This window comes from Marmota marmota, unplaced genomic scaffold (assembly GCF_001458135.2).
Source record: "Marmota marmota marmota unplaced genomic scaffold, marMar, whole genome shotgun sequence".
Taxonomy (NCBI): Eukaryota; Metazoa; Chordata; class Mammalia; order Rodentia; family Sciuridae; genus Marmota; species Marmota marmota.
In genome coordinates this window covers 53,139,622-53,158,063 of record NW_025999842.1, presented here as the reverse complement: position 1 = coordinate 53,158,063, position 18,442 = coordinate 53,139,622, and the positions used below count along the sequence as shown (strand labels likewise).

General features: G+C 34.9%; 1 protein-coding gene across 1 annotated transcript in view; it reads right to left on the bottom strand.

The window, feature by feature from the left end:
• Window positions 1-2,022: 2,022 nt before the first annotated feature.
• Window positions 2,023-18,442, bottom strand: part of Pex7 (peroxisomal biogenesis factor 7) — a 65,993-nt gene continuing 49,573 nt past the window's right edge. The window contains exons 9-10 of the mRNA XM_015501609.2: window positions 16,661-16,760; window positions 2,023-2,479 (exon numbers count right to left, since the gene is read on the bottom strand). Of these exons, the coding sequence (XP_015357095.1) occupies window positions 2,411-2,479; window positions 16,661-16,760 (169 nt within the window). The 3' untranslated portion in view covers window positions 2,023-2,410. The remainder of the gene's footprint in view (window positions 2,480-16,660; window positions 16,761-18,442) is intronic.

The window sequence follows — 18,442 nt, the reverse complement described above, 5'->3', positions numbered from 1 at the left end:
CCCCCCTACTCCCACCCCCAGAATGATCAGGATCTACATCTTGACTCTCGGCAGATTTCTCTTATTCCTAAGAAGGCCATGTGGCAGGACCAGAGGTTTGAATTCAGTCATCCTAGTTCATTCCAGACTTCAAGCCAGTCTCATTACTTCCTGGCTATTGTGGCTGAGAGCCTGGGCTTTCTTGCCTGGAAAACAGGGCTTCCTCTCAGGGAGGTTATAAAGATTTAAAGAAATAATGTATAAAGCATCAGATCACTGGCTGGGGGCTCCCTTTTCCTCCATCCACTCTTCCATCACTGCAGGTGCAGGGGCAGCTTGGGAAGCAGCCAGGAAAGCAATGCTGATTTTTCCAACCTGGAAGGAATGACTGATTGCCCAGAAGTGACTTAGCTCATGAGCTACCAAGAATTCAAAAATCTTGCATATTCTTTTCAGGAGAGAATCCAACTCTGCTTTTTCTGGTTTTCCAACACTAACTCTAAGGAACCAACCGAATAAGCATTCAGCCACACTCTTTCACACTGACAGACTCCAAGAACTGAGTTATTTATTATGGAGTAAGTGTTCTAAACATCTCTAACATCCCTGAAATAGAGTGAAAAAGTAAATCAAAGGATATGTTAATTTTTAAATCAAGTTTTTTTTTTTGTTTTAAAAGATACATAGTAAATTATTAATACCCTAAAGGGAAAAAATAATTTCATTTTTATTGTAAATCTGATCTATTATCAATTTTCCTGATGCAGAGAACACACACTGAGGACATGCTTCTGTTGAATCACACCTTGGTGTGATGCCATTAATTCACAAGGGGGGAAGCAACACAGAAAAGCTCTATGAAACTCATCCTTTATGACAGCTCTGAGGGTGAGGTGAGTACCTTGTCATTACAATCCACTTATATTGTCCTCTTTATGGCACCTTTCAAAAACTATTAGTACTGCCTGAGATCATAAATTTATTTTAAAAATGTTAATTGAGCACCTTGTATGTTTGAGGTCTGGTGCATAGGCACTGGATTATATAACTGACCAGGTTACCTTATAAGGCTAGACATCTTGGTAGCAAATCTTTGGCCTCGTCAGTAGCAACTTCATGGAACTCCTCCCACCCAACCCCACCCTCAGGGCCAAAGACCCCACTCAGGGCCTTGTGTGAGCTAGGCAAGTACTCTGCCACTGAGCTAAGTCCCCAACCCCTTCACGGAACTTCTGACGTATGTATTTTCAAGTCCCACTCCCGGCTCCACTTTGTCTTTTGTTCTACCTCCTAATTTATGCTGTCTTGGAATTATATCTTAAGATGTAATATTTCTTTCTAGAATAATTAAAAATATATATAAATAAAACAATATCCAAATATTTTATTTCTGCTCTGATAATTATATTTTGTTCTTTAAAAATTCTCCAAAACTTAAGAATGCAGTTAGTCAGACTTTTTTGTCATTTGTTTTAACATTATGTAAAAAATTAAAATGTGCAAAATAGATAGTTTAACTAATTTCTCTTTTTAACTTGTGTTTTTTTCCAGGTAATTAATCAGTATATATGAATTTTTCAAGAAGATTTGGGAAGGTAGCAAGCAGAGTTTGTAGCACAATTTAGGGCTAGTTTCATGCAACTTAAAGAAGCCTTAGTAGGACTTAAGACTCTTCTTAAGCAAGGAAGAGTTTTCAAATTTGTTGATAGAGAAGTGGGAAGAGAGATACATACAAAGAGGTACAATATCTAAAAGGATTCAAATAAATGTAAAAAAAAAAAAAAAAAAAAAACAGAAAACAACTTTTAACCCACAGCATTCCATGTTCTTAAAGCATGGCACCAGTCTTTACGAGAATTTCATTCAGTCTGTGTAAGGCACATAGTACATGCTCAATAAATAACCACTGACTATAATTAAATCTATATATTAGAGCCCATATATGAACCACAGCTATATCTATATAATTACAGTATTCACACACACAATGTGTTAAAAAAGCAATCTTGTTGGGTTATCATAAAATGATAAATGACCAAGAGATGCAATTTATTTTGATTTTTATTAATAGCAATGATTTATATTTCACATCAAAAATGACAAATTTAAAAATATATCACTATTCACATAATCTCATCTCCCATATTTTAATCCATTTTATAATACAGAGATTATATTCTAATTGATATTATAAGATATACTATAACATCAATTATTTCTTAGGATTATAAGAAACATGACTTATGTACCAAGCTTAAAGAGTGAGCCCAAGTCTTTATCAGCTGCCTCAAAACTGACTCCAGAGTAAGTCTGGGAAAATTTGAAATCTGAATAGCATATAAACGCATAACATCTATGTTTTCAATAGTTAAGTCAGTTGCAGTTTAAGCAGTTCTTCAGTCAACATTTTTTCTGACCACAGCCGTGTATCTCAAGCAGGAATAGTAAGACAAGCAGGATCATATATCTTTATTGTTTCATCCCAAGAACAGTCAGCTACCTGCAAAACAAAAACAAAGGAAGCAGCACACATTTAAGTATATAAAAATCAAAACTAGTAGCAAAAGTCCCAGTTGTTTAGAGTATAGTAGGCCATTCACTAGTAAATATGGGACAGGAAAAACATAGGGATATGTCGTCTTCAAGAAGTCCTATTTTCCCTTTTCAAGATACACTTTGGGAACTGTCGCCAATTGACTGCAATTGCCTACAAGAATTTCCCCTACCCTATCACAGAGCTCCATAATCCCCTGAGATAAATGCTGGAAAGATGAGTTCCTAGATTAAACTAATAAGACTTTTTGCTCAATGGACAGTTTAAAAAATTTTTTGATTGTAGAGAAGTAGAATGGGAAGAAGGGAAAGAAATACAGTATCATATACCATATCTACACAACAATTAAATGCATGTAAAAATGTGTGATCTACACAGTGAGGAGGGGGAGGAAGATGAAGTATGGATCTCACCTTCACAGAACAACTCAGATCAGAACGAGTGTGGAACATACTCTAGAGACTCCCAGAGGAGGGACCATCCCATTTCCACAGGGGTAAAGTCAGAAAACTTGACCATGCCCTGGCATTTGCACTGGAGTCACAGAGCTAGAACCTGTGCGTAAGTCTGTTGAGAGTTTCCATTAGAACCAGTCCCTCATAAAAAGCAAATTGTCAACCATTATTTGCCTAATCCTGTAATTACAAGTTTTCATACCATGGGACACAAAGATCATTGCATTAATTTACCCCTGACTCATCTATGGGTTCTTTTCAAGTATTAGGCCTTTCAGTGTGTTAAGCATCAACTACTATGGAAAAGAGAATCAGAAATAAGACGAAGATTTCTAATGCAAGGCATCTGTAAGTTATGTCTATGAATTTCTATTCAACACTCTTCAAGTTTTTATTTACTCAAGACTTAAAATAACTCGTAAATGTGAAGGTCACTAAATCAACAAGTGTTCACAAATATATAATTAATAATGCAAGGAAGATCTAAAACTGCAATGATTCAGAATTATGAACACCTTAATTCAAATTAATGCAAATAATTAATTAAATTTCATTTCATTCTACAAATTTAAAGATGCTTACAATAAAAAACAATAAGGTTTAAAAAAAAAAAAAAAACTTTACTAACAAAGAAGCTCTAGATTCTCTAAGGTTAGCACGTAGAGATTTCCTGGTAAAGAAAAAGGACTGTACCACATATTCCCTTGTGGGGAGCCTCTCATTAATTACTATCACCATCCCAATAGCCTCTATTGGCATGTTTCCCCTTGAATTCTAGGACCCAGAGTTAATTAATACAAGGCTCTCGATGTCCCATAGACATCTATGGCCAGCCTAAAAGACATTCAAAAAGTGCTAAAAATAAGGACCAAGAAAAAGATAAACATTAAAAACAAAACAAAACAAAAAATGGACTCTGGTAAAATAAAAAATGCTAACAAAAAGACAAAGCAAATGGCATGAAAATAAATAATCTACTTTACAGGATAAGATCCACTCAGGCTTTTGCTTGTTAAAGAGGAATCTTTCCTATCTCCCATCCCACTTCCTCTTAATAAAAGCCCTCAGTCCCTCCCATCCCCAGGAATGCATGCCTGGCCACAAGACTCCTTTTCAAGGCCATACTGGGGACAGAGCAAAGCCAATGACACAGGATATCTTCTTTTCTATCTATGATTGATACTCCTTCGCAATTTCAGTCCCCTCAATAAGGACTCACCTCTTTGCTCATTACACTATCTATTGTCAGAAAAACTGTGAAAAACTGAAAGCAGCAAAAAGATCATCATGTCCTTGAATAGAATGCTTGTATTGTCTTAAGGCTGTTCTGGATCACCTGATGCTTTCAGGATCTGTGCCTTTTACTGCCTTACCTCAGAGCATCTTACCAACTGAGAACATCTCAGTCCCTTTAGTTTTTTTTTTTTTTATTTTGAGGTGAATTCTCACTAAGTTGTCCCAGACTGGCCTTAAACTTGTGATCCTCCTGTTTTGGCCTTCCAAGGTCCTGGGATTACAGGCGTGTGCCTGTCCTCAATTCTACCTGCATATTAGAAAGTTCTTTGGGGAATACTTGATGTGCAGGAATTTTTGTTATGGACTAAAATAAATTAAAAATTTGGCAAGATTAAAATATTCTTGAGGAAAAATTCTTTTCTTGAGAGAAGAGATTTATAAGCCATTAATATTCAAAACACCTTGTGCTCTATTTTCACATTTTTATGTAAAATCAAGTTTCAAATCCAGTAGGCTGATATGTGGTAGGAAGAGAGACAAGTGGGAGGACAAAGAAAGAGGAAACATTAGTGAAAATCCTGAGCCCTCCCTGAAGCACTCTGAAACCAAGAGTTTATGTACCTTCCTGGACCATTCTACATTAGCTAGGATCCAGGATTTCTACTTAAAAACATGAAAATTTGTATTATTTATTTAAACCTTTGTTACTTATAATTCTTAAAATTTATTTTGCTTGAGATTTTTACCATCAAATTCTAAATGGGTTTAGGTAGTTTACAGATTAAACCACAGGACTAAATGAAGTAAATAAAGATTTAAAAAAAAAAAAAAACTAAAAGAATCTAAGAATCTAAAAATCTCTTCTAAAGGCACAAATGGAGTAAAGCTTTCAGACAGAGCATATCAATACCTGCACAGTAACTTAAGCAATATGTCTTATGACAGCTAAGAGAAAATGAAAGCATGCTGGGGAATAGTTTCTTTTTTCTAACAACACTGGCATATGGATATAAATATGTCTATGCAACTAAAACCAAACAGTATTTTTTTAAAGAGGGACTGTATATTGACCAGATATGTAAATCTGTATTCCTTGTATTTTGCATACAATAAATCTTTAATAGATGCTTACTGAATGAATTAATAAATCCATGTATAAGCTGTGGTTTATTCTTCTCCTCAGATTTTGTTATGTAGATGTGAGGTCAGAAATTTGGGTAAAAGCAACAATTTTTATGTGATTTGGGAGATATATGGAATTTTTGAGGGTCACGCATATTATTTAGAGAAGTTTCACAAGGAGCTTTCTGTCCTAGGAATTGTTAGTAAAATATTCCTTTGCATTAAAAAAATATAAATATCATAATTCATACACACATATATTCATCCATTTAGTCAATAAATTTTATTGAGAGCCTCCACTGTGTGTCAGAAGTATACCAAGACTATGACAATAAACACTATCGTCCTGGTCTCTGCCCGATAGCTCCTGAGTCCAGTGAAGAAAGGAATTAAGTACAGAGACACCTATAATGCAGGGTAATACGTGTGATAATTGTGGGGCCCAGTAAAAATAGGAAAGGAGCCCCTGTGACCAAATTTGGGGAAAGCAGATGTTTTCAGGAGTATTATCTAAGCTGAGGATTAAAGGAAGAGTGCCTTAGCCAGAGAGCACTTCTTGTTATTTGTGGGACAAAGGTACAATGTAGAAAAGGGGTATGATCAGCAGAACAAACAAGAGTGAATGAAGAACTAAAAATTCCAGCTTTGGGGAAACTGAAGTGCTCCATAACTCCTCTGATGAAACTCTGAATGTATTGGTAGAAGACTTCTTTTCTGAGTGTGCTCTAGGGTTCCTTGAAGGCTGGATGCTGAGGCATGTCTTGTGTGACCCTTTTCCCTTGCAGTGTGAGTGTGCATGGAGACACCCAAGGATAGGAGTCTCCAGGGTGCCACTGCTTCTGCCCAGGGATATTCAAGTGGAAAATTTATTCCTAACCCCACAAGCCACCACTGTGACACATTCATCTTTTTGCTCTTCTGAATTTCCTTGAACCTGAGATCAAAATGCAAACCTTCTCATCAAAACTCAGAATTAAAATTACCAATATTCTAAGGAAAAAATGGTTTGTCAAAATATAATATTTTTCACTTGAGAGATCCAGTCTTCATTATTCATTCTTAAAAGATGCTATTTTTCAAGATAGTGAAAAATAACCAGGTAAGCCTCAACATAAGTTCTATTTTTAATGATCTTTACTTTTATATAGCAAAATAGAGATTTTTAAGTTTTAAAAATGAGTAACACTAATTAGAAATTAAGAGTTACTTGCTATTGCACCAAAATGTCAATTTCCTTAAAACATACAATGAAGTACTCTTGAACACCTAATAGAAATTTATTATTTATCAATATAACAATTTCTAAATATAGCTATAGCACATATATTATAACATCAAAAATAGAATGCTTGAGAGCAACTTTATAAAATTAATATTTTTAACATTGCCTACATGCAAAGTACTATGCTGATGCTACAACAAACCCTCAAATATAAATGAAACAAATGCACTCAATAAGGAGTTTATGATAAAAACTTATTATTGGTGGATCAAATAAGATACATTATAGAACACCTTCTATACTAATTGTCCTGTAAATACAGCATTTAGAGAAGGCAACATTATAATGAAAATACCAGACTTAAAATACATGTGAAATTTAGAACGTGGATTTATATTCTCTAATTTTATTAATTAATTTTATCAATTCCCTCCACTTTATTAAAATGTTTACACATGCCACTGATAAGGTAATTCATCTCAAAATGATTGGGTTGATATATAATATAACAAATAATATAACAAATAATTCCATCTGACCCATTAAGAGACTTACTTCATTGACAAGTTTTCCATTTCCTATTTAACATTATACTCTTTTCTCTCAATTTTGTAGACAATTGCTTTTGCCCTTGGGAAATTTGTTCAATGTACTGTAATTATCTGTATGACATACGGCCTCCTTAGCAAGAATGAACAAGAGAAATAGGCAGAAAGATGTAGAGAGAATAATGTTTGAAAAAAAATCACTTAACAGTCAACTTTAATTTTGAAAAAGTAGCATAATCATGATGTTGCAGTATATTAAATTTTGAGCTAAATAAAGAAACATATTTTCCTTACTAAACCAACTTACAATAGTAAGTGACTACAAGGGAGAATATGATTTATTATACTAACCATTATGGAGTTTATGCAAAAGTAGACAATAGACTTATGCACTAAAAATACCTTTACATTTATTCATTCATTCATTTTATATTTAGCACATATGTATCAGACACTTTACATTAATCTATTCCATAACACCAACCACTCAAAATACTTAGCTGACATTCAAAATATTTATTGAAGCAAAAAAGGGAGGGAGAAAAGGAGAAAAGGTAATTCATCTTGGATACTATTGTCGTCGTTATTTTTTTGCTGGGGATGGAACCCAAGGCCTTACACATCCTAGGCAAGCATACTCAATCTTGAAAGTAAGATTTAAAAAAATTCAGATTCTATCCTGAAGAAGGTTTCTAGGCAAATTGAAAATGACAAATTGTGTTGATTTACACATTAAAACTGGCATATAACATATATACTATGATATGGTACCTCTTGACACATAGTATGGAAGGAGGTGAATGGTCAGAGTGATTTAAAAGCATAACAGGAGAGGCTGACCATGAATTTGAAAAAGCAAAAGATCTGTTTGTTAGGAGACAAATAAAGTAGTATCTATATTAGATGACGAAGGCCTTAAAAAATGGCAGCAATAAGAAAAAAGTATTATATTATAAGAATATGATATGGGTCATCATTGATTCCAATCATTCCTTTTTGCAGTGCTGAGGAATGAACCAGGGCCTTGGGCATGCTAGACAAGTGCTCTAACCACTTGGCAACAAGGCAGTTTATTACAGTCTTTTTTATAGATTCCTTAGTAAAGTGATAAAATTTTCACCTAGAGTTCTGCACATCTTTATTTCTAGAAAGAAAAAATTAGCATAGTAGCATTAAAATAGGAGAGGACATTTTTTAATATCAAAATTATATCTAAATAAGAAGGAAGTCTGAGAAAAGGCAATTTGGTTTTCAGGAGTTCACTGGTGACATTTTGGGGCTTAACTTCAACTGAATGATGAAAGGAAGACAGACATAGTGTTAAAAGAGTGAATTTTTGAGAAACTAAAGACAAGAACTAAAGCCACTAATTCTAGATGTTATTTTTATAACAGAAGAGAAAAATAACTCAATGGTAGTGACACAGAACACTGGGGTCAAATGATGATAAACCCCATAGAACTTTGAAAATAAAAAAAAAAGAAAACTGATTACAGATATAAATGGTGGATAGCTGAGTAAGCAAAGACCTGGATAAGGGAGCAGTAAGAAAGCTGAAAATTGACTAGAAGGAAAGGGAAAAACTAGGGAGAGAGCATAAATGTTTTGAGGTGATAGAGATGGAACACTCATTCCTGAGAATCCCATTTTTACATAAGTCAATGTCCAGATACTGACTCTGAAAAAAGACTGAGAAAAGATACTGTGAAAAATGAGCTTAAAAAAAAAATCAAAAGATTTCAAAGGTAAGCTGGGTAGGACACCAAGTGTCCAAGAAAGTCTTTCTAAAAAGTAATTTGCAGTGGGGCTGGGTTGGGGCTTAGTGGTAGAGCACTAGCCTAGCAAGTGTGAGGCACTGGGTTCAGTTCTCAGCACCACATATAAATAAATGAATAAAATAAAGGTCCATCGACATCTAAAAAAATTAAAAAAAAAAAAAAAAAAGTAATTTGCAGTGTGCCAAGTCAGTGTGTTTGCTTGATTTTTAGAAGCAATGCTCTATATCCTAGAGAAAGGAAAAGGAACAAGAAGGTAGATGATTCAGGAGCAGAACCCAGAGGTGGCAGAGACTAGGGTGTCACCAATTCTGGGAGGCATCCTAGTAAGGGATGCCTATGAAGTGCAGACCAGACACAGGCCAGTTCTGTCCATTTTGGAGCTCACTGAGATCCTAGAGCTGTGCCTGGGGATATTTCACGTCTGGGGTAAAACAACAAGCATTGTTATATAACTTTGTGCTGAAAAATTATACAATTATGAAAGCATCAAAGAGGAAACAGCAGAGACTAATGCTTGAGGACATGAAATGCTACTGGCACATTGTTCTTTTCAACTCAAGAGCTAGTCTGTGACAGATGCAGACACTGTCACCTGAGATAAAAGGTGAACAGGACACAGAAACCTGACTACCAGTAATGCTAGACCCCTTCTAAAGTCCAGTTTTTCCAGACTCATACTGAGTATTTTAAAATATTTTTATCCACTGTCAACCTTTAAACCTGATATCAAAGATTGTGGGAATAGACTTGAACCAAACACAAGCTGAACTTTTACACAACATCTTTTAATGAAAAATCAAACAAAGTCAAATACATACTTCAAGTCACACCTACATTAATAATTTACATCAGAAACAAATCTAAGCAATCTTACACTGAAACAAAATGAAAACATACAAAAGTCCTTCCATCCTACTTTCAGGAAAAGTGGAAAAGTCTCTACAGTAACTTGCTACATGTTCCTAGCATGGAGAGACCAAGACAGTCATTTATAAAGACTATGCTTACCAAACATCTAGGAGTCCCAGAAGGCAAATTCATATACGCAGGATAACTTCAACTTTTAAAAAATATACATAAAGAAAAAGACTGGAAAAGTAGTCACCATTGAAAAGAAGGCAAGGGGTAAAATTTGGGAGGAAGCTTCTGGCTATGTTCTGTGACTTAAACTGAGTGGTGGTTACACTGGCACATATTGAGCTGTTCCACTTAAAACAGGTGCATTTTCCAATATGGTTGTTATGCTTCAATTAAAAAAAAAATTAAAGGATTAAAAAAAACATAATATGCTACAAAAGACTTTTTTTTTTTTTTTTTTTGAGGAGAGTACTAGGGATTGAACTCAGGAATGTTTTACCACTGAGTTACATCCCTAGCCCTTTTTAATTTTTTATTTTGAGACAGGGTCTTACTAAGTTGCCAAGGCCAGCCTCAAACCTGCAATCCTTCTGGCTCAGCCTCCCAAGCCACTGGGATTACAGGTGTGTACCAACATGCCCAGCTTACAAAAGACTTCTTTCTAGAATAGTGGGACCATAGGTAATCATTTTTCTTTCCTCTAAATGTGATTTCCAAAATTTTGTCATGAGAAAAAAGTTAAATTTTATTAAATACATAAAGTTGATCTTGGAATGAACCAATATGTCTACTCTAAAAGACATTAAAGGAAAAATAACTATGTTTCAAAAGGAATATGTAAAGATGTGCACCTGTACCCAGTTTATAAATAAAACTACACCAAATACCAATTAGCATTCAAAAGAGCAGGGTCGACACTACAGAATAAAAAGCCAGAAGTTCTAGAGCTAAATTAACACAGAAATTCCAATTATAAAATGGTTATACCACAGGTCTTGAATCACAAACCTAAAAACAGAAAAGGGTTATCTAATTTAGAAATAATAAGGATAAGGGAGAAAAATAAGAAAATGCTAGAACTATATGAATCATTACTAGAGAGGGAAAAAAAAAATCAAAGAAAAAATTTCTCAAGTGAAAGATAACTTCAACCTGGCTAACAAGAGGGGGCGTGGAGTATTTCTCAGCAATTATCCTTAACGAATGACCTCAGACACTTATTTGTCAAGTTTTAAACTTTTAAAGACAAGATCTTACATTTTGTCAAGAAGAAAGACAGTGTAAGATAAGAATGCCTTTGGACCTTTCTGTTCAGATCTCTAAGAAGGGAGACACTACAAAGAAAAATGTCTGTAAGTATAAGGACTCAGAGAATCTCTTTTAAGACAGAATACATTAAGGCAGAGAGCCCTTAGGTAACATCAGCAAGGTCCTGCAGCTGCTAAGATTACAAAGTACTACAGGTTTTTGAAAGCGGATGGAAAGATACTAAGAGGTAAGAAAAAGATATTTTCTAAGAAAATAAAATATGAACAAAGGGTGAAATTAACTTGCAATCAATAAACTTAACCATATATGGAAATAAAATATAAATAAAGGACAAAAAATCCTTTATTCTAACTTAAAAATTAAGTTAGAATACAAAATATACCAATGATAAAGGTTAGTGTAGCGGATTTTAAATGACTATGAATTCTTCACAGATCCCACCATCTAGAGTGGGTCTCTACATCCTACTCTTTGGATATTGGCTGTCCTTGTAACTTGTTTTGCAACAGAAGGAATTATGTGTGACTACTAGGCCTAGCTCTCAAGATGCCTTACAGCTTTTGCTCATGCCTTCTTGAAAGCACAGGATTGTTAATAAAGCCTATGCTCACCCAGACACACAAGTGGCCCAGCAGGCAGCCAGCACTGCCCACCAAATCTGTGAATGTGGCCATCTCAGACCACCTATCCCCATTTAAGCCCCCAAAAGACTGGACTACGTGAGGTCCCCAGGTGAGACCAACAGAGGAACCATCAGGCCCAAACTGCTGACTCACAGAATTGTGAGCAAATAAAACTTGTTGTCTGTAAGTCATGGAATAGATTGTTATATAGTAATAGAGCACTGATAAAGTAAGGGGCAAAAAAATAAGGAGACACCTGAAGAACTTAATTCTTATCTCCCCTAAAAAGGAGTTTAATATTTTACTTGGTAACAACAAATTATAATGTAAATAATTCAAATGTTTGTGTTAAAATGAACTGATGATGGTTAGGGATATAGCTCAGCAGTACAATGCTTGCCTAGCATGAGTAAGGCCCTGGATTCAATCCCCAGCACAGGAAGGAAGGAAGGAAGGAAGGAAGGAAGGAAGGAAGGAAGGAAGGAAGATGTTGATTTTAAGTATATGACAAATATCAGTTGACATCATCATCTTAAATTTGAAAGGAAAGCTTAAAGTCCACAAAAGAATGTAAATAAAATGCAGACAAAAGTATAAACTAAGATAAATTTATAGGGAGAAGAATATTACAAGTGTATAATTAAAATTTTATATAAAAAAGTAACTGGATTTTAGAACTTGGAGTTAGAAAACTCCTTCTTCAAGTCCAAAATCCACTAGGTCACAAAGTCTTAATCTAATGAGTCTCTCATAGTTTCTCAATTATATTGTTTTTTTATCTGTCTTTTTCTTTTTTTGGTACTGCGGATTGAACTCAGGGGCACTCAACCACTGAGCCACATCACCAGTCCTATTTTCTATTTTATTTACAGACAGGGTCTTCCTGAGTTGCTTAGTGCCTCGCTGTTGCTGAGGCTGGCTTTGAACTCACAATCCTCCTGTCTCAGCCTCCGGAGCTGCTGAATTACAGGCGTGTGCCACCACGTCTGGCTTTATCTGTCTCTTAACTAGAGTATGTAGACTTACATTAAATATAACTGTTGGTTGATTTGGTTAGATTTAAAGGTCTTCTACATTTAAGATCATGTCATCTGTGAAGGGAGATGATTTTATTTTTTCCTTTCCAATTTTTTTTTTTTTTTAAAGAGAGAGAGAGCGAGAGAGATAGAGAATTTTTAATATTTATTTTTTAGTTTTCAGCAGACACAACATCTTTGTTTCTATGTGGTGCTGAGGATCGAACCCGGGCTGCACGCATGGCAGGCGAGCGCGCTACCGCTTGAGCCACATCCCCAGCCCTCCTTTCCAATTTTTTAAAATATATTTTTAAATTGTCAGTTGACCTTTATATTTATTTATTTATTTATATGCAGTGCTTAGGCTTGAACCCAGTGCCTCACACATACCAGGCAAGTACTCGACCACTGAACCACAACCCTAGCCCCTCCTTTCCAATTTTGATACTTGTCTTTTGTTGCCTGTGGCTTGAACTTCTAATACTCTGTTGAATAGAAGTAATAAAAAGTGTGTATCCTTGTCTTATTCCTGACTTTAAAGGAAAAGCTTTTGGTCTTATAACTGAATATATGTTGGCTGTGGTTTTTTATACATGGCCTACATTATCTTGAAGTAATTAATTATTTTTTATAATTCCATTTTACCTCCACAACTGGCTTATTAGTTATACCTCTTTTTCTAAAACTTCTTAAAAGATTACCATGGGGGTTTACATATATATACTGATTTTACCATAGGGTACCCTCAAATAATATCACTTTAAATGTAGTAATAACAACTTTAAAATGGTATACTTCCAACTCCTCCTTCACTTCCCTTGTTTGCTTACTCCCACACATTTCACTTTTGCATATAAACTGTCTCCTGAGACAGACAAGCCTATTTCTGTCTACCAGACATCCATTTGAATATCAAACAGGAGATATCTCAAAAATAATTCTCCCTGTCCCAAACCTCTCCTCTTCCCCTAGCTCACTAAATTTAATCATTGTTCACCTTGTCTCCTACGTCCAAATCCTAGCGTAAAACTTGACCCTTCTATTTCTTTCACAGTCCACTTCCAATCTGTCAGTAAATTCTATTGTTGCCATCTTCAAATCGTTAGGCTGAACCATGTAAAAGTTCCAGCAAATTAATGTGGTTCAACCTCATATATTCTGAGTCTCTCCATCTCTTTTACTCTAACTCACCATTGTCTTTTGCCTGTATTACTTCAAGAGACTCCAAAGTGGCTTCCTAATTTTCACTCTTATATTGTCTATTCTCCATAGCTACCAGAATGATCTTTTCAAGACAATCTGGATTCTATTATTTTTCTGCTTTTAAGCCTCCAACGCAATTTCAGTGAGAATACAGTGGCTTACAAGGCCTATATAATTGTCCCCTACCTACTTCATATCACTCTCTCTCCTGTTCTCTGGGATATAGTCACACTGGACTTCTTGCTGCCCCTTAAGGTCATACCAAACTCATGGATGAAGGCTCCATCTTGTTAGTTTCCAGCTTAATTTCCCTTTTCTGAAAGCCTTTGACACTCCATTCAAGCAAAAGTACCCCTTTGCCTGTTTATCATTTTCCTTCTGTATCTTCAAATCATTGACACCTTCCTACTCATCAGATCTCGGATGAGCCTCATTTTCTACAGATTCCCCACCTCCCCTTTGGCAGTGCTGGGGATCAAACTCAGGGTCTCATGCATGCTAGGTAAGTGCTCTACCACTGAGTTACATTACCACTGTTATAATGGAATTACAGTGAGACTTAAAAACAGTATGGTCTACATGCACCTACAGGTAAACTCTGTATGATGCTCTATTGTTTCTACACAATTTGTCCCCTACCTACTTCCTCTCACTGCCCCTCTTGCTCTCTAGCCCTTATAGATGTCTCATATAGGTCAAATGCCTATCCTTATTATGAACTCTTGAGGAACAATGCACCTCTTCTTAGAACTTGTCATAGCCATCTACTTACATTCATTTGTGAGACATTCTGATATAACACTGAAATAAATGATTTATGAAGGGAGGGGACATATTTATTTTTATTCCACTTTGAATCCTCAGTACCTAACACAAGATCTGGTGTATGAGAATATTTGCTGGAAGAATGAATGAAAGGAAGTACTCTTATCTCCAGGTCCCACAATCCCAAAATTGTGTTCATTATGAATGAACTAAAAGGAGATTTCTGGCACATCTTAACTGTGCATTATGCCATTGAGCCTGCTGCTTATTTACAGCTCAAAGATCCCTGCTTCTCCACTCCTACTTGCTCTCAATAGCAACTACTTCCTTAGTACACATGGAATTTGGTTATCCAACTGGAAGAGACAGATGGCAATTGCCAGGCTACAAACAAAATATATGGTGTTGCAATAAAATCTGTTGTTAGTTAAAAATGTATGTCAATGATTGATAAAATCCTGATTACAAGGTTCCTTTTAATAAGGCAAGTCTATAGAGGATTTAGAAAACACTTGGCATTCTTCAGATTTCAGCGAGGACCACAACCAAGCAAATAGAGGAGCTACAGGTGCTTCCACAGGTCCCAGTCTAAGTCTCACAGAGTACAGGTAATAAAAATATTAAATGTGAAGGCTTAATGTATGTCTACATAGGATATCCTTTGTTTCTTAGTGCTATATTTCAATGGGCACATTACAAGTTTTTTCTTTACTAGGATAGAAACAAGTATAATTATCTTTTTCAAAATTATCAAGGTATGACCTTAAGGGGCAGCAAATGTATTTCTCAGTAAAGGAACTAATTCATTTAAAGAATATATTCACATTTAGAATACTTCCATCTCACTCATCACTATTTCATCCTCTTGTTACATGATATTATGTCATTTTTAAACAAATATTTTAATGTTAATGAGAATATTCTAATGTCTACTAAGAATATTTTAAACTGCATGTTAAAATCCTAAAATGAAATCTGTGTATATAGTTAAATTTAAGAATATAGTAATGTGAAATGGCTTTTCATTTTAACTTTTAAAAATTATCATAAAAGTATAATCCCTTAATCCAATGCTAGTATTTCCATGTACTATTTTGAGTTTCAATGATATGCTGGCTTTTTCACACAGTTTGTTTTACAAAGTACCTTATTATATATTTATAGTGTTTCTGACTTAACCTAAATGTACAATTTCTGAAATGGAAAAGATTTTTAAAAAATTTTTTTTCTTAATTTTTTATAGTTGTAAATGGACAGGATGACTTTATTTTGTTTATTTTTATGTGGTGCCGAGGATCAAACCCATGCCTCACACCTGCCAGGCAAGCGTTCTGCCATTGAGCGACAGCCCCAGCCCTTAAATATATATTTTTAATATTTTATTTTTTAGTTGTGGTTGGACACAATACCTTTATTTTAATGTGGTGCTGAGGATTAAACCCAGGGCCTTGCACGTGCTAGGTGAGCGCTCTACTGCTGAGCTACAACCCCAGCCCTGGAAAAGCTTTTTTACAAACCTGAAGAACACGTAGAGTACAAAGTATTTATTCTCAAGTCCTCAAGAGAATAAAAGAGGGAAAATACAAAATTTGTTTATTAAAACAGAAATTCTTCTCTTCTATGTTGTTCTCCATCTGAACTCTCAATGAATATAGGTTATAGAAACAAAGGCGACAGTTCAGAGAGGGAAATGACCTTCCCATGGTCACTGCTTACTGCTGAATATAGCATGATGTGCCACTGACTTGGGTTAACCTGGGGACAGATGTCCCCATTCCATCTTAATCTTATTTCTTTGGCGAAGCCAATGCAAAGCTTTCAACACGTTAGGCATGACACCTCTTTAAACAGTTCTTCTTCTCCCAGAGAAGTAAAAGAGGAGAGAGAGGCACAGCAAGTTTCTGGATAACTCTTGTTCCCTAGTACTTCAATGTTCAAATGCCCAAGTCTGTCTAGCAAAGGCAACATATCCCACATGGAAACCTAGTAGTGAACTGTATGGGTAGAAAAAAACGTGAGATTACATCCTTACCTGAGTGGGGCTCTGAAGACTGAAATCTAAACCACATGTAAACTCTGTATGATGCTCTACTGTTTCAAGAAGAGGATCAGGCTTTGAAAAGTTCCAGAATCTGTGAAGATAAACAAAAGAAATAAAGAAATACTTTTAAGTTTTAAAACTGCCCAAAAATTATATTAAGAAAAGGTAGATATTTGACATAGAAAAGATTTTATCAAATCAGATTCAAACAATCCCTAAAAGCAGAACCTACTAATGATCTATATTAAAAACATGTAATAAGAAAAAAACATGTATCCCATCCTGTTAGATCAAAAACAAACAAAAAACCCCCAAATTATCAATAGTCTACCCTTGTAAAAGACTATTGTACTCCCTTGTAAGATACCTTGTAAGATAGATGCTTAACATTACATTTAAAAAAAAAAAAAAATTTATACTGCATAGGACATTTGAGATGAGAGACACTAATGCCTTTGGAGCAATTTCCCAAAGCATTCATGGCTGTAAAGTAAGAATACTGGATGAGATGAATTCTATTTTGATTTTAAACTCTACCTCATTTTTCAACAAGTGACATGAAAAGATCTTAGGTTTAATTTACATTTCAACAGCAATTCTAATTCTTTAAAATAAATCTGTTCTCTTATGAAATTTTGAAACTATTGCCCCAGTCCCTGCTACAGCTTTGAGGCACAGCCTTTCTTATAGATTCAACATCACTATAATTTCCAGACTCAAGAAAAACAGAAACATGTTTTCCTGGGCCAATATTATGTATTCCACTTCTCCTCTGTAGACTGGGAGTGATAATACTTGCCATAATATAGCTCTGATTTCTACCGTTCAGGAAAAAATTGGCCCTATTTTCAATACACAAAATAGTACTTTAACTTTCTAAAGCTTTATTTGCTCATCATCTTTTTTTATTTGACTCTAAACATACTATAAAAATGGCACTTTCAGAATCACAGAGTCATACCCTAATTCAGCTTCTCTAATGATCTACAACATGGAACACAGTGAAGGCTGGGCAGATCCCTTTGAAAGACAGTAAACACACAGAACCAACAGTTGCAGTTTGTTTAACCTGGTGGTATTATTTCCCTAATAAATACAGAGTTGGCCCTATTAAGTTTTGAAAAGGGTTGTTGCTATGGATAATCCACTGTGTGGGTACCAGAGAGACACTGAATAAATACTCATTTATCAGATTACTGAGATATACAGAATATTTAGGGAGAGTGATTTTATTTTTTAAAATTTGCTTTTTCAAGTAAATAAGGGAACAAGCCATAGGCCTTTTTGGAAACTCTAATGGTGGTCTCCACAGCTTTTGCATATTTGTTCCTTTGTTTTTTTAAAATATTTTTATTAGTTATTGATTGAACTTTATTTATTTATTTGTTTATATGTGGTGCTGAGAACTGAACCCTGTGCCTCACACATGCTAGACAAGTGCTTTACCACTGAGCCACAACCCCAGCCCCACCATATTTGTTCCTTTGGGTCTAGACAGAATGGTGGTAAAATCAAATTTTCTGGTTCTTGATATGTTTATATAAGCAAAAGTAAACATGTAATTGTATAACTTCATTTCTAAAATCTGGTTATCTACTGACTTACATTACTTGAAACAATAATCAAATGATTTTGTGTATATCCACTATGTTCCCCAAAATTTATAATGGCTTTAAAAATATGCATTTAATATGGCAAAAAATGAGTAAAGGAAAATTAAGGGTAAGAAAGTTAGTTGAAACCTTCAATGAGATTACTAAATGAAAATATATC